At 51.3% G+C, this 16,156-nt stretch overlaps 5 protein-coding genes across 5 annotated transcripts; all 5 read left to right on the top strand.

The window, feature by feature from the left end:
* Positions 1-3,386: 3,386 nt before the first annotated feature.
* Positions 3,387-3,560, top strand: ECM29_3 (proteasome component M29; the record flags this gene model as incomplete). The annotated part of the gene is made up of 1 exon (XM_007815626.2): positions 3,387-3,560. One exon carries the CDS (start codon positions 3,387-3,389, stop codon positions 3,558-3,560), a length of 174 nt encoding a protein of 57 aa, XP_007813817.2.
* A 759-nt stretch (positions 3,561-4,319) lies between these two features.
* Positions 4,320-7,493, top strand: ECM29_2 (proteasome component M29; the record flags this gene model as incomplete). Its single annotated transcript, XM_066119837.1, has 1 exon — positions 4,320-7,493. The coding sequence occupies one exon, from the start codon at positions 4,320-4,322 to the stop codon at positions 7,491-7,493; it is 3,174 nt and encodes a 1,057-aa protein (XP_065975634.1).
* A 31-nt stretch (positions 7,494-7,524) lies between these two features.
* Positions 7,525-8,994, top strand: ECM29_1 (proteasome component M29; the record flags this gene model as incomplete). Its single annotated transcript, XM_066119836.1, has 1 exon — positions 7,525-8,994. One exon carries the CDS (start codon positions 7,525-7,527, stop codon positions 8,992-8,994), a length of 1,470 nt encoding a protein of 489 aa, XP_065975633.1.
* Positions 8,995-9,763: 769 nt separating this feature from the next.
* ubx2 (UBX domain protein Ubx2) lies at positions 9,764-11,479 on the top strand (the record flags this gene model as incomplete). Its single annotated transcript, XM_066119835.1, has 2 exons — positions 9,764-10,334; positions 10,419-11,479. 2 exons carry the CDS (start codon positions 9,764-9,766, stop codon positions 11,477-11,479), a joined length of 1,632 nt encoding a protein of 543 aa, XP_065975632.1.
* A 1,416-nt stretch (positions 11,480-12,895) lies between these two features.
* Positions 12,896-15,155, top strand: PAK6 (Serine/threonine-protein kinase PAK6; the record flags this gene model as incomplete). Its single annotated transcript, XM_066119834.1, has 4 exons — positions 12,896-12,974; positions 13,028-13,058; positions 13,159-13,475; positions 13,555-15,155. The coding sequence occupies 4 exons, from the start codon at positions 12,896-12,898 to the stop codon at positions 15,153-15,155; spliced, it is 2,028 nt and encodes a 675-aa protein (XP_065975631.1).
* Between the last annotated feature and the right edge of the window lie 1,001 nt (positions 15,156-16,156).

Below are 16,156 nucleotides of genomic sequence, written 5' to 3'. Positions count from 1 at the left end.
CGTATCACCGCATCAGCTTGTGATCCTCGAACATTTAAAATACCTTTCCTAGCACTACTCCGTACGCCGCATCTATGGCGCTTCTGGCCTCGCAGGATAACCCAAGTCGGACTGCGAATCTAGGCTGTCCAGGAGTGCCACTATCAGGAACCTATTCGCCTGATCAAGGATTTGAATGCTGGCTGCAAGGGTCACAGCAGCAGGGCTATTCTGGCCTCTGACTGGCTCGTCTCTTCTGCATGCCGACCTAAAAGGTGGATGCTGGACTTTTGTACTAATCAATCAACTGTCTGTCTCTTCACAAATGCTTGACTACTTACACCAGGTTACGATTCAATGACGACAGCGACTTGAGGAGTCACCCATTGTGGGTGGCATTGGAAGCTTCAGAGGGATAAAGCTAGACAGTTGCTTGTCCCACGTAGGCCCATGCCAATCCATCGCGACCACCATCGTGGATCCAAGAAGCCTCAAGTGCCCAGCTTTTCAGCATCTGGTCCGCCTTGGGCAGGCAAACTCGGAGTCCTTGAAGCATCATCCGGCTCCTTGTCATTTACTATTTCGCATTTCCAGTTCTCGACCATGTCAAAACCGTCATGTTGATTCGCCATCTCCCGATGCGACTACCATTGACTGCGTGGTCTGATTACTTGATGCGCTAGCAACAATAGAGTTCACGACAATTTCTGCCCATCGAATCCGGTTGGTGATTGGCACCCTTTTGGCACCGACAAACACATGCACCCCTTTTTTGCCTTTTGTTTTTGCCCCACGCTCGTAACCAATAAAACATAAAATTGATGAGGAGACAAGGTGAAGCAGAGCGGCGGCAAGCTTGCTTCAAAGTGAGAAAAGGACTTCAGTTCGTGGACCTCAAAATGCGCGCAATTTACAGAGTACAGAGCACAGAGTACCCAGCACTCGCTTCAGTTTCATTCCCGTGGTTCATCTCATTCTCCGGAGCCGAATTTGGCATGATGGCGACATTGTCTCGGGCTAAACGCCACTCAGCTCCCCTTGCATGCCTTTGCCTTTGCCTTTGCAAGTACCCAGCCCTGGATTGCCGGGAGGAGATACATAATAATAACAGAGAGTGGTCTGTACCCGTGTCCGCAAGGCTCCCTGCCGCTTTTCAAAACGAGCAGCATGCTTTTCATTGAATTTGCAAGGACGAGGTAGTCGTACAGGACACCTACTAACTACCTACTTCCTAGGTACGTGGGTATAATATATGTCCTTGGCCGCCGAGCATGCATAAAGTATGTGGCAAACAAACAGCTCTGCTAGCGAAGAGTCGGTGCTATCATGACTCGGCTTGCCATCAACAAGTGTGTACATTTTAAGTCATCATTTCTTCGAGCAGTCTAAGCAAGCGTCCCTATCGTTTGACAAGATTGATCCTTCAGAGGGCCGTACATAAGGTACTTGCCTACCTAGGCAAGTGCTTGCAACCCGTCCAGCTTCATAAGACAGACGATATCCTGCTTATGGGTGGACTCTAATGGAAACGGAAGGAATTCTCGTCCAGCCCAGCATCTATCTGGCCGGCCGCCTTGTAGAAGCGGGAGCCTGTCTCACCGCAAATTACACCCAGTCATATGTCTTCGCCGTGTGTCTAACATGCCTTGATATGCACAATACCGATGCCATGAAATCGGTTTTTGCCCTGCTACTAAAAGGTTATTATCACTGGTTGGGCATAAAATCACGCACAAAGGTCTACATTATACATGGGTGCCTTGAGTCTGGACAGAATGGACCAAGGTAGTCCTTAATCTGCTGGCGGCAATCCGCTCAGGCCTATTGTTCTATGAGATCAGGACGTCTTCGAAATACGGGTCAAACCTTGTACTGTCTCGTTTTGACCAGCATCCAAAAGAAGAGAGAGACGGCTCAGACACTGACCAGGGCAGCTAATTAAAACACGTTTTCATAGCCAAGACATGCAGCGATCTTTCCGTCCCCATTCACGATGCAAGATGCCGTACTGTACAGGGTACTGAACAAGAGGGAACGCAAAGCATTCAATCCATTAGGCAAGTCCGTCAGACCGACCCAACCACTTCTTGGGCAGCATTCGGGGCGAGTACAGCAATATACCACAAGATCCATCAACGATGGTCCCGACAGGTCGTTGGCGTATAACATTTTTGAATCGGCGATCCGAGGTCAGAAGGGTCCAACTCTCACGAGAACCTTCCCGAGTCCCGACACATACATTGTATGCGTAGATTTGGGCATCAGCCGTCTGACGACGAGTTGCCCTGCAAGATCGGCCAGGGTCCCTGCAGGGCCCAGGCCATCCTCAGCTGAAAGGACAAAACTCGGGGTGGGTTGAGAGTGCATTGACCAGAGTATGGGGATCTTCTAGCTGCATTCTTTGTTCCAGCCCACAAATTGGCGACGACTCTTGCTATTGTACATACGTATGTTGCATCTCACTTCGCCGCGCTAGTTTATTTTTGGTCTCATGATGTTAAATAATCTTCTGTCCTCACACGGCACCAGGGTCTGGCTACAGTTAGTCCAAAGAGCCCGTGGCCCAAGGCGGTGCTTGACCCTGCAACACCAACATGAATACATTTGCTTCTTGGCCGCCATCAACGCCACAACAATAGTTTTCAAGACGATGCCGCTGCCTTTATCGCGTGTACTTGCTCTGCCGGGGGGGTTCTTGGCCTATTGAGCTTGCGAGACTATAAAACGCCATTCGTGGGGATCGTATGCTGGACATGCGCGGTCCATAGTCCATCGGCCCTTTGCGGTCGGTAGGCTCCTAAAATTGGTGGTACCAACATGTCTTATTCTTCGGTTTGGGCAGAGATCGAGATGCTTTCCTTTAATTGTAGGGAAACGGTGTGCCATCGAAACTAATATCAAAAAGTGCATCTGCAAGCATATACTATTTATATATCATCGTGACCACTGACTGCCCCTTGACGCACCCCGGCTTTTGTCAACCAGTTCCGTCTCATACTGATGCACACGGACGACATCTAGGCGACCTCAATTCGACTGTAAATCACCATCATATGGGAAGAAATACACCGTTCAGACTTGAGACTCGAAATACATGATTTTGTTTTGGTTTCAAAATGCTGCATGTGTCAGCTTGCCGCCTGGTGCCTGGTGATGCTTGCTTAGTCATGACTGTTGCGTCAGTGCTGCTGGCTGGGGAAGCTATCAACTTGGTGAATCCACCATGCAAACCTGTCTCAACCGTGTCGTCACGCTGAGGTTGCCTGCTTTTCGCGAATATACTGCATGTAGCGTATAATTTCCATGCCGCTCTCGTCCTTTCAGCAATCTTGAATCGTATTTTCGCCTGGGCCTCTTCTTCTTTATTGCCCGTTAATGAGCATTTTGATACCCCTCAACAGCACACCATGGCCGCTGCATCCACGGAGCAGCGTGAGTTGAAGCTGGTGGAAAGTGTCGAGTTCAAGATCTTGGGCGTTGCAAACAAAGAAGATAAGCTGCATGAGCTGCTACAGCGGTATCTGGCGCCTCTAATCCTGAAGGCTGCCAGTGATCACGCTGCGGTCCGGGCGAGGGTATGAACTGTAATAACTGCATGGCTTGAGGCGGTGGGAAACGTCATTAACTTTGAATAGGTAATCCAAATTCTTGCACGGTTGAAGACTTTTATTCAATCTCCCGAGTACGTGTCCCCGATGATGCTGCATACACGAGCCAATTGACTGACCAAGGAGATTAGGATTGTGCTGCCGGTAAAGGGACTGCTGCAACAATACAAATCTACAGACTCTGGTGTCATTAAGCAACTGGACCTGTCCTTTATTTTACATAGTTTGGACAGACTCGATGTAGACGAAAGACGGGATCTTATCCCTATCGCATTGGCCGGTTTTGCGCATGATGAGGGACAACCGAGGGCAGCAACCGTCTTCAACATCATTCTCAGACTCCTGCTGGATATTCGCATACCGCCTCGAGGGAGCAAAGATGATGAGGGTTTCCGAACAGCTATTGGTCTTGGCGACGATGCTGATGCGCAATTTCTGGCGAAAGCCATTGGCATCTTTCTGCGTCTCAGAACACCAAACTCTACACAAACCTTGGCGCAATCAAATCCAGCATTGTCTCGAGAGGAACTGGCTCTCTTCCCAGACGAGTCTCCTGAAAACGAGAAAATATTCAAGCGAATTACGGAACTGAAATCCAAGTCGGTCACACTGCTCGCAAGTGGAGCTTTCAAAGACGAGGAACGATTTCTTCCTGCTCTGTTTGCCGCTTCGGGCTTCGATAATAGAGTGGCCTCCACAGCAGAAGAGATTATCAAAAGAAGCAGCGTTTCTATGGAGGATGAAAACCTCGTGGACCGTTTGTTCCGAGCCCATTCCCAGCTTCCAGCGCCATACCGTGCGCGTATCCTGTCAATTTTGTCCAAGTCAACCATTGCCACTGGAAAGTCTGACAGCATCATGGCTGTTGTAAATTTGGACTTCCTGCCGCAGATTTCTGATAGCGCCTCTTCCCTGCAGCCAGCTAGTGCTCTGGAGAGAACAAAGCTACACAAAGCTCTTTTCCAGTTCCTAGCCTGGGTAGCTCAGGTAGGCCCAGCAAAATCAGAATTCACCATTGGACCACCCCTCATTCGCGCCATGCGGTCTTATATCGAGAGCCAGGGATGGCCGGTTCCAGAGCAGGCCTCGCATGATGACGTCGCTTTGCGATGCAGAGCCTACGAAACCATTGGCATGGTGGCACGAAGCGCAGATTTGCCAGCCAATGAACGCTTTGATCTCGGTGCTTGGCTCTTCCGCTCCTTGTCGGAAGACAACACCGGGGAGGCCGTTGTGAATATCGATGGGGCCCTTTCTAGCCTCGCAGCAGCTATACCTCCCAGTGTCGGCGGCATCGATTCTGAACTCAAGACAATGCTTCTGACATACATGTCACTGCCCGATGCGGCGCCTGCTGTCCGAAGTACCAGGCACGCCGTTGTGAAGTGGGCAAACCAGTGCCTTCCATTCTCAGACGTCGTTGCCCGTTGGATCGACATCTTGGCTATTGCGGGTAGAACCAATGAGCGGAACGATGTCATTGAACAGGGGCAGAAGGGGCTGGACCCGTGGACGTATTTTGCACATACTGACGCAGACCCGCAAATACCTGACTGGAAAGAAATGACAACTACGTACTTCGACTTGGCCATTGAGCCGCAGCGGCATAATGAGCCGCAAGGAAATGCCCATGCCGTCGTTGTTCCAGATAAGGCCGTGTTCCAAAACTTTCAAGGATCCCGTCTTGCCGCTTTTCCAGTAGCTCTTCAATATTGCAAAAAGATGATGCTCCTCGCAGCTCTTGATGATTTTGATATCAAACCGGACTGGATGCAGATACTCGATGCGCAAATCACGACGGACGTAGCAACTAGGGATAAGGTACGCGCATATTTACGCTCCATTGACAGCGGTTACATCGTCTTCTATCTCAAAGCTTGTCTGGAGGGCGCACTCATAGAGGGCTCATCGGTCGTGGAAGAGTGTCTCCGGTGTTTTGTTCAGATGGCCGCATGGAGCCCTGGCGGCCCTTTGGGCTATCTCACGGATACAAGTACAAATTTGCTGCCTTTGATCAAGTCAAACAACAGAGAGATTCGTTCATTAGCCGCAAGAGCATTAGGAGTTCTTGTAGGCCACCCTGCCAATGATGCTGACTCCGTCAGTAACTGGCTTATGACACTAAAGTCGTTGTTTGTGAACGCGGAAAATCTGGTTGGTGCCGAAGCAAATGCTGCTGAAGGATCCTTGCTCGCGTTCAGTCATTTGATATCACGCTCTGTGTACTACGACCGTCCATTCTCTGCGCCAACCGAGTATCCACTGCACCTGTTACTAAAGGAGGCAGCCCGCACTTCTCTATATGATTCAACTTTGGAGGCGTTTTCTCAACTTTGGGTTGCTAAATTGGCTATACCTCCAATGGGAGGGGAGCACTCATTAACAAAGGTTATTGAAAAGTTGACCTCCGAGGCAAAGAAGGCCAACGAAAAAGCAATTACAGCTTTGGGAAGTCTCGCCACGGGGTTGGAAGTTGATAGCGGCAGTCAAGCAACGAGCGATGAATTTTCCGGTGTCCTGGGAGACATTCTCAAGAGTTTGTTTTCCCTTCACGAAATCAAGCGAGTCGAGGTTCAATTCACTGTTGGCGATGCCATTACCGCCGCGGTAGCAAGATGGGATTCCAATAGCGTCAAACTAAGGATGGACGTTGAAGCCAGAAACCCAGCAAACTTTGCTGGTGCTCGAGGGCCTCTCATCGAAGCCGTGTTGAAGAAGCTCTTGCAAGACTCCAAAGCTACGAAGCCATCTTTGCTTAAAGCTTCCGGCATTTGGCTGTTTTCCATTGTGCAGTTCGGCTCCCACCTTTCTGAGGTGCAGTCACGACTTCGGGAAATCCAAGCAGCGTTCATGAGGCTTCTAAACGCGCGAGACGAGCTTGTGCAGGAGACAGCATCCCGCGGGCTGTCATTGGTATACGAGCGTGGTGACGCGGATCTCAAATCCGCGCTGGTCAAGGATCTTGTGTCCGCCTTCACTGGTAGCGGAACCCAGCTCAAGGTGGAGGAGGAGACCGAGCTATTTGAACCGGGGGCCTTACCTACAGGCGAGGGCAACTCTGTCACTTCATACAAGGATATTGTCAATTTGGCCAATGAAGTCGGGGATCAACGCTTGGTTTACAAGTTCATGTCCCTTGCTGCCAATGCAGCTACTTGGTCCACGAGATCCGCGTTTGGTCGGTTTGGGCTCAGCAATATTCTGTCCGAATCAGAGGTTGACCCGAAATTATATCCCAAGCTGTACAGATATCGATTTGATCCCAATGGAAATGTCCAACGGTCGATGGATGATATCTGGAAAGCTCTTGTCAAGGATTCAAACGCCACTATTGATAATCACTTTGACGCCATTATCCAAGATCTCTTGAAGAGCATTCTAGGCAGAGAGTGGCGAGTCAGAGAAGCCAGTTGCGCGGCCATCTCTGACCTTATCCAGGGTCGACCATTTCCGCAGTACGAAAAGTATTATCGCGAAATATGGACCTCTGCCCTGAAGGTTTTGGATGATGTCAAGGGCAGCGTAAGGGAAGCTGCTTTGCGACTCTGCATGGCCCTATCGAATGGGCTAGTTCGACAGTTGGAAGAAGGCAACCATGCAGCTGCTGCGAGGGCAATGATGCAAGAAGCTCTTCCCTTCTTGCTATCAGACAAGGGTGTCGAGAGTACCGTGCAGGACGTCCAATTATTTGCAACCGTTACTGTGATGAAGATTGCCAAGCACGGCGGCAATGCTCTCAAACCCTTCATTCCAGACATGATTCCGCAGCTGCTCGGCTTGCTGAGCACAATTGAGCCCCAGCAAATCAACTACGCCTACCAGCGCGCCGGGCTAGAGAGTCGGGACCAAATTGATAAAATACGGTCGCAGATGGTTAACCAGTCACCAATCTCGGAGGCAACTTGAAAATTGTCTTCGTTTCATCGATGCGGAAGTCATGACAGTTTTTGCTCCTAAATTCGAGGCTACGATTAAGAGTGCGATTGGCATGCCGACTAAGATAGGATGTAGCAGGGTCATCACAACACTTGCTACTCGTCATAGCAATGACATTCAGTCAGTGGCGGGCAAGCTACTGCAGATTTTGGAGAAACAGACAATGGATAAGAACGATGAAGTGAGCCAGGCATACGCCAGAGCAGCTGCATACATGATACGGGCCGCCCCCGATGCATCCAAGGTCCGGTTTTGCGAGCGCTATATAAACATGTATTTCCAAGCCGAGGATGAGAGTCGCCGGCAAAAGGTTGCAGATGTAATAGTGGCTGTGGCCAAGGTCTCGCCTGATCATTTCACTGCCCAAGAAACAGAGCTCTTGCCTTTTGCGTATCTCGGTTCTCACGATACGGATGAATACACCGGAAAGGTGTTCCAGGAAGTCTGGAATCAGCATGCGGGAAGCAGTCGCACCGTCACGAGATATGTAGGAGAAATTGTCGGCCTTGTAGAGCGCTGCCTGGAGACTACGCAGTGGGCTATCCGCCACACAGGCGCATTCACGGTTGCTGCAATGGTGGCTGATGTAGCCAACGCTAGTGAAGCTACGGGAGTAATTGACGAGGCCAACTTGAAGGCCATTTGGCCAGTATTTGACAAGACCTTGGCTTTGAAGACCTTCCCAGGGAAGGAGAAACTTCTCGAGTCATACCCCCTCTTCGTCGAACGAGGCGAGCCTCTCTGGAAGAACGACAGTGTGATCTCTGCGCAGATGAAGAAGATTGCCATCAGAGAAGCAAAGCGCAACAATGACGAGTATCGACCTTATGCCTTCCGCTGTCTATGGAGGTTTGCCAAGGCTCGTCCAGACCTAAATATGCTCAAGGACATTGCTGATATCGCTTCCCCATATCTTGAAGAGCACAAGGATGAAGACAAGATGGATGTCGATTCCAAAGAGAACCAGAAGGAGGATCTCGACTCGAAGACGGCCAAGAACGCCTTCGAAGCCATTGCCAGAGGATACAGTCGCTCCAAGACCATCGATATTCGCGTTTCGCTTGGAGAAATTATCAGGATTCTGAAACCCTATCTTGCTGCTGCGAGATTTGAATTTATCAAGAGAGAAATATGGTATGAGTGTGTGCACGACCTCATGGCGGATGCGGCAAAGTTAACAGACATCATGGATTCACTACCCGTGCAGTTTGAAGGCTCAGGCATACTTGCCGCTTACACGGCGAGCCTGGACATTGATAGAGGAGAGACTGGTACGGAGTCCCAGCGGAACAAGAGAGTCCAAGCACTATCCAAGATACTAGACGCGAGGTCCAAGGGTGTGTTTGGAAAGGCGGACTTTCCACGTTCACTAGAGAATAATGTGACAAGTGCTCTGGGGGAGGAGAGATCTGCTGATGTGCAGAAGGCGTGGAGGGAGGTTTTGGGGCAGATTAGGCAAGCTCAAAGCTAGGCAGGCATAGATTTAGCGTATGGAACAGATGTTGCGATTTGGAATGCTGAATGGAGTGTATTTTGATTTGCGACAGTCTCAGCAAGGGGACGTCAGGCTACAACGTTGATGAAATCATAAAGTGATGAGGTGATGAGACTGTGACGTCGGTGATGTTCGGTTGCAGCAGCCAGGAGCCTCTTGCAGCGGCCGGTGGGTGTTGCGTCATGGCGTCTAGTGCATGCATGTGCTGAAAGTCTGGTTGCGTAGCCCCAGCCGGCTTCAATATATCCCGACGACAACTCCAGAGACGTCTGGTGCCTTCCGCCTTTGAGCCGCCGGTATTCCCCGCCAGCGTGGTGTCCGTCTTCCGTTTCGCGATAGACGAAAGCATTCGACTTGGTTGTATTTTGCCTTTTTCCTGCATCTTTCATCTTGCATACTTCACTCCCTGCAATCTCTGGAGAGCATGCACCTTGACGCAAGTGCATGAACCTGGGGAATCCAGCCGCCGCCACTCACCGACTGAGTTCCGACAGTTTGACCGTTGAGGTGAGGGGCAGAGGACCTTGTCCTGAAAAAGCTACCAACGCAAACCGAACTGGCCTTGTGACTTTCAAGTCACTTCACCCAAACATACCACAACCCCATAAAGCTCACTCGAAAACAACAAACAACACTTTGGCAGACGCAACGAGACTGACAGGGACGGCGCAAGGCCTACCGAAACAACCACCACCAGCGAGGACAACCATCAGCAAGCTCGCTGTCCTGAATTATCAGTGGCAACATGGACGAATCCATCTCTTCCTTTGTCGCTATTACCGGAGCAACTGCAGATGTGGCTCGCGGGTTCCTTCAGATAGCAAACGGTGATTTCGAAAGAGCCATTGGATTATTTTACGAAAACCCGGAGCTTGCCTCTGGAGTTGGTGCTGGCATCGCCGAACCGACCTCCGGTCCAGCCAACCCAACATCTTCATCGAGGCGCCGCCCCCATATTGGCCGCGAGGACGCAAGCGGTATCATTCACATAAGTGACGATGACGATGATAACGATGATGACGACGATGTCATGATGGTCGATGATGCGGGAAGTGGTGACGATGGCGAGCGAGCTGCAGCTCAACACGCGGCGGCCATGGCGCAAGAAGAGGAGGATGCCGCCATGGCAAAGCGGCTGCAGGAAGAGCTGTACCAAGGTAATTCGGCCGGACCAGGAGCACACGATGATGTCAGGGCTCCTATCGCACGAACGACAGAGACACTTGTTGCTCCGGATCCTGCCTGGGATGGTGCTGTAGATGACGAGACGACTCGAAGGTTTCTGGAGCATCTGCGGAATAGAAGACATCCCCCTCGTAAGTCCTCTTCTTTTACTATCATGAGGCTTCTCCGTCTCTGGGTTACTCTCGGCGCCCCTTTTACTGATTTGCGGCATGTAGCTCGTAGTGGCGGCCCGTTCGCTCAGCGAATCTGGGGTGATGCTCCCGGCGTGACACCACCCAGCACCACGGAAAATGGAACCCACGCGCGACGATTAGAGGACCTCTTTCGACCACCGTATGATCTGATGGCCCGCTTTAGCTGGGACGAAGCAAGAACGCTGGGGAAAGAAGACAAGAAATGGATCCTGGTCAATCTCCAAGACATGAACGACTTCAACTGCCAGGCCCTCAACCGAGATATATGGAAAGATGCAGCGGTTAAGGAGCTTGTATCTGAGAACTTTATCTTTTTACAGTATGACAAGGACTATCCAGATGCCGAAGAGTACATCACCTTTTACTTTCCCAATCGAACACACGAGAATCCAGACAACTACCCTCATGTATCCATTGTCGATCCCAGAACTGGAGAACAGGTCAAGGTATGGAGTGGGCGGCCTTTCCCAACTGCTGTTGAATTTCACGCCGAGTTGGCCGAGTTCCTAGACAGATACAGTCTCGCTGCCAATAGCAAAAATCCCGTTGCCAAGTCCACAACGCGAAAGCCGGCAGTGGTGGATGTAGACCGGATGACCGAGGACGAAATGCTGGAGATGGCCTTGAAGAATAGCCTTGCAGCTGGTGGCGGCGAAAGCAGTCGATCGACGTCGACACCAAACATTCAAGATCCAGATGCCTTTACGAAATCGCCCGGTCCCAGTGATGGCGTGGGAGATGGCGGCAAGGGCAAAGAGCCCGAAGTGGCACCCGAGCAAAGTGTTTTCGCCCTGATATCCAGCGGGAAACCGCACACAGAACCGGAGAATAATCCCGCAACAACAACCAGAATACAATTTAGACACCCTACGGGTCGTGTCATTCGACGATTCAACTTGCGAGATCCGGTGCGCCGGATTTACGAGTGGCTCAAGGCTGAGCCGATGCCAGGTAAAGATGGCGTCGAGTTCGAGCTAAAGAAGATGCCACAAGGCCAGGATCTAATTGGAGATGTGGACAGCACTATTGAGGAGACTGGGCTCAAACAAGGCACCGTAATGATTGAATTCATCGAGGACTGAGGTCTCCAGACAGGATGAGTCGAGTATGGCAGGGACCAAAGATCTGCTTATAGACTTTGTACGCATGGTTTGTTGACGGACTGGCTGCTTTGCAAGCCTTTATGAAGGGTGATATTTACAAGGAACGTGGCCATGATGCATGCGTGGTTTCCTTACTTCTACGACTGATTAGACGGTTATATGACAGACAGTGCTCAGGCGTTGGTAGGCCAGGACAATGGACGGCCAGGAATATATATGGAGCAGAGATAATTCAGTGCTCTCCGATAAAAGGACTCCGTACATTTGATGGGGAAGAGCTTGCCCTTTTCTTTGAACCGTAACTGTGAGTCGAGCTGAAATCGCAGGCTGCACAAGATGCCGCCTCCGCGTGTGGATGCATTGGTTCGTCCCCGGCCTTCGGTACACTTGCATGGGCAGGGTATTCGGAGACACAGGACACAGGCATCGATTGGATGAGGTGCTTCTAGAGAGGCAGGAGTCATTTGGCCAGCTCATTGTTTCCGACTATCCCGACAGGTTGTGGCTGGGGAGCGCGGCGACGGTCTGGGTGGTGGTCATGTTGCATTCGTCATCAGCCCTGTCGGCTGCATCGCAGCCCAATGCAAAGTAAAAACGGCCATTGCATATTTTAATTTTCTGGGGCGTGCAACAGTGTCTAGACCTGTCTAGTTGGTGTCGCCGTTTCACTCTGCTCCGTAGTAGTACTTCCCATTACCCGTTCAGCGACTAAGCGGACGAGCCAGGCACTTAGTGTGTATCATTTAAATCTTGACCATTTGACCCATTCTTGTCTCGCAACCGGTGCCTGTGCCTGAACCGATTGGCCCCTGACGTGTGCCGTCTGGTACCTTCCTTGGCTCCCACTCACCACATGTCCTGGTGCATCTTGCCCAGCATCAGCTTCAGCTCTGCTCCACCCGAACACCTGGGCGTTGATCACCAGCGAAACCCCACGGGTCTGTAAACACGGCCGCCCAGATCGAAGGCCCCGGGCTCGATTTGTTTTGTTCACCACACGCCTTGGTCCAAGTGAAGCATGGGGAAGAGGTGAGGGCAGACCATTTGCCTGTTTCTGACTTTTCCCGCCTTCTCATAAGATTTTTCTTTTCTTCTTTTTCCTTTTGTCATACATTTCCCTTTTGTTTTTATGCACATTCGCTCGATTGGCGATATTACTTGCATCGGCCATTCGAAAGGAGGGGTTTGGTCTTGGCCTCCAAGAACGAAGACTTTTGGTTACACGCGATAACGATAACGATACCGGCGGCATCGACGCCTGCTCAATGTTGATGGACAGAATTCGACAACGACTTGCTGAATTTTCTTTTCTACTTTGTTCTTTTTGCTAGGGCTTGCGCACAGGCCAGCTTCACCACTTGACGGGACGGTTTGGTTGCTTGACCGACTCTGAGGATGGCGGAGAGGTTTCGTGACGAGGAGGCCAACGAGGCGTTGGACCCGGAGCTCTTGTACTCCAAGGAATACTGCATTGGTCGGTTACGCGTGTGTCTGTGGTGGGTTCTGTGATTGAGCTGACGAAGCTAGGTGGTGGGAGCTTTGGCAAAGTCTACAAAGGGTGCGTCGTTGATAAACTTTCCCTCCCCCTCCCCAACCGCCTTAAAGCTTGGGTCGACAGTACTGTTTCTGAGTCGGAATGAACCCTGACATGCCTGCAGAGTCGACAAACGGACCGGTCAGGCTGTTGCCATCAAGATCATCGACATTGAAAACGCCGAGGACGAAGTCGAAGACATTATTCAAGAAATCGCCATTCTGTCCGAACTGCAGTCGCCGTACGTCACAAAGTATTATGGCTCGTATGCCAAGGGTGCCGAGTTGTGGATTGTCATGGAGTTTTGTGCCGGTGGTAGTTGTGCGGATTTGATGAAGCCAGGCTTGATTGAGGAGGATTATGTTGCGATTATGTTGAGGGAGCTGCTGCTGGGGCTGGATTATTTGCACTCTGACAAGAAGCTGCATCGGGATATCAAAGGTATGTGCTTTACTCGGAGGAGATGCATGAGGATGGCATATGAGGTCGATTTCCTTGGGGTGTGGCTGACTTATGGTAGCTGCCAACGTATTGCTTGGAGCTGGCGGTCAGGTCAAGCTGGCGGATTTCGGTGTCTCCGGCCAACTCTCTGCTACCATGACCAAGAAGAATACCTTTGTCGGAACCCCGTTCTGGATGGCGCCGGAGGTTATTAAGCAATCTGGTTACGATCACAAGGCCGACATTTGGTCGCTGGGCATTACGGCCCTGGAATTGGCCAATGGCGAACCGCCGTACGCCGATATACATCCTATGAAAGTGCTATTCCTTATCCCTAAGAATCCTGCCCCTCGGCTAGAAGGCAACTTTACCAAAGCGTTCAAGGACTTTGTCGAGCTCTGCTTGCAGCGGGACCCGAAGGACCGGCCGACAGCTAGAGATCTCTTGCGACATCCGTTTATCAGAAAAGCGAAGAAGACGACATATCTCACAGAACTTATCGAAAGACATAACCGATGGGCCGTCACACACAAGAGCGATGATGAGGAACATTGGGATGCCCAGGAAGGTGCTGCTCCCGCAGAACGAGAAACGGTGGATGAGGACATGTGGGACTTTGGGACCGTCAGACTGGTTGGGGATCGCGGCGGCCTGGTTCATCGACCAGGTTTGCACGAGAGTACGACCAATGCCCGGTCCTCACGACCATTGGATACCTCCAATGACCAGAGCGAAAAACGTCGTGATGCCAGCCCGTTAAAGACCAAAAACATTGCTCTACAGCCCAGCGACACGGTCAAGGCCGGCAACGCCGCCACATCAAGGCAGTCGAGTCCGCAACGGAAGCCGGTGCCAGAAGATGTTACTACAGCATCACCAACCAGATTACCGCCGTCTGCGAGTCCCATCAGGACGTTGACGCGCGACACGCCTGAGACGCCTTCGAGTCATCATCCCTCACAACGACCGTTGCCGCCCGCGCCAACATCACAGTCGCCAGAGTATGATCAGGAACTCCAGTATCAGCTGCAGCGTGACATTAACATGCTCAATCTGAATATGAGCCCGTCACCGGCCAGTCTTTCCCATCACTCACAACACCCAGCAGACAAACAGCTTCCACGGGCGCAGCAAGACTCACCTACAAGACAAGCTGGTTCCCGCGTACCATCCATGACGATTCCAGAAATACCTCCATACAGGGGGCCATCAGCATCGAGGGTCCCTTCCCAACAAGTAGCACAGTCACAGCGGCCACCTACTGCAGGCAATCCCACGCCTCCACCGAATCCGCACTCACCAGCACAATCTGATGTATCTGTTCAGCCGTCATCTTTCCCGTCTCCCGCTCCTGCTAATCCCAATGGAGAGCTGGATGCGCTCAATGATGTCATCTTCCCTGCGCTCGAAGAAGCCCTTAAGAGGCGGCAGATTCGGCTACAACAAATATATAGACCAGCGCAAAACGGTAGTCCTGTGTCAGCAGACCAGCAACGAGCAGAGGCTGCGCACGAGAAGATCAGAAAGCTGGTGTATAAACTGGCCTATGTTTGCAAGGAGATTGACCAGTGCGACAAAGCAGAGCCTGTAGGCATGGGTCGTGAGGTGGGAAACTTCCTGGAGGGATTGCTTGAGGAGATTCTTGTCCGGGTTGAGCCATTGGACGAGGAGGAGATGTGACATGACGTGATTGCGAGACCGCAAAGCGGATGAAAGTACATGGATGCGGATGATTTATGTCTTGGACGTTGCTCGTGTACGCGATGCTTATGCTTGCGGTTAGGGAAAACGGGATGGACTCGATGGGGCCGCGGTTTCATGGACTGTAGGCGCATTATCGGATGTGAATTTTGATAGGGTCATTTCGTACAGGCTGTTTGGTAAATATACGGCCAGATTGGCGCATGTTTGCGGTGCGTTGAACTGAGTGCAGTCGAAAAGGACCATGCGTGGGGTGCCCCGCATACTTGGGCATGTACGGAGTGCATATACCTCGATGAGAAGTAGAAGCGAAGTTATAGTATTATACTTGGTCCCGTAACCAGAAGAAAGAGAAGGACCATGTATGGGATACCCTGATGGTATTATATATACGGAGTGCTTATACCTCGATGAGAAACAAAAGTGAAGTCACGTCACTGGTGTAGTCCCGTAACCAGAAGAAAGAAAAAAGGATCCACAGGTCCTAAACCGGGCTAGTTGGCACCCACGAACCATGCGGCTCTAAGGCTCGGAGCAGATCGAATTCCGCTCTTGTTCCGAACCAACCCATGTTCCATGCGGGCCGGCCGAGAGGGAAAAAAAAGGCGCTTCCAAAGCAAGCAAGGCGGCGCAAAGAGGAAGCGTAGGAAGGGGGAAAGAAAGAGAAAAAAAAAAGTCGCAAAGGGAAGCGCCGGCACTGGCAGCTCGGGTCCATTGGAGGAAACGTTGCCGTGGCCATTGGCACGCCCCGTCCGTCCATGGAAGCACAGCAGATGCACAAGAGTCTCCAGTTTAACTTTGCCGTACCAGCTTCGACGACGCGCTGCCCCAGACCACGGCGTACGGAACCACACCATCATCGACACCGAAGCTTCCTTTTTTCCGCACTTGCACTTACTTTTCTTCTCTTTCTTTTCCTTCTGCCTCCCCTCGTCTCTTCCCTTGTCGCTACATTTCTGTACTAAATCCCCCGGGCGCCG

Source organism: Metarhizium acridum (genome assembly GCF_019434415.1).
Source record: "Metarhizium acridum strain ARSEF 324 chromosome Unknown scaffold_141, whole genome shotgun sequence".
In the NCBI taxonomy this organism is placed as follows: domain Eukaryota; kingdom Fungi; phylum Ascomycota; class Sordariomycetes; order Hypocreales; family Clavicipitaceae; genus Metarhizium; species Metarhizium acridum.
Note: the sequence above shows the minus strand (reverse complement) of the source record. Positions and strands in the feature narration are given on the sequence as shown.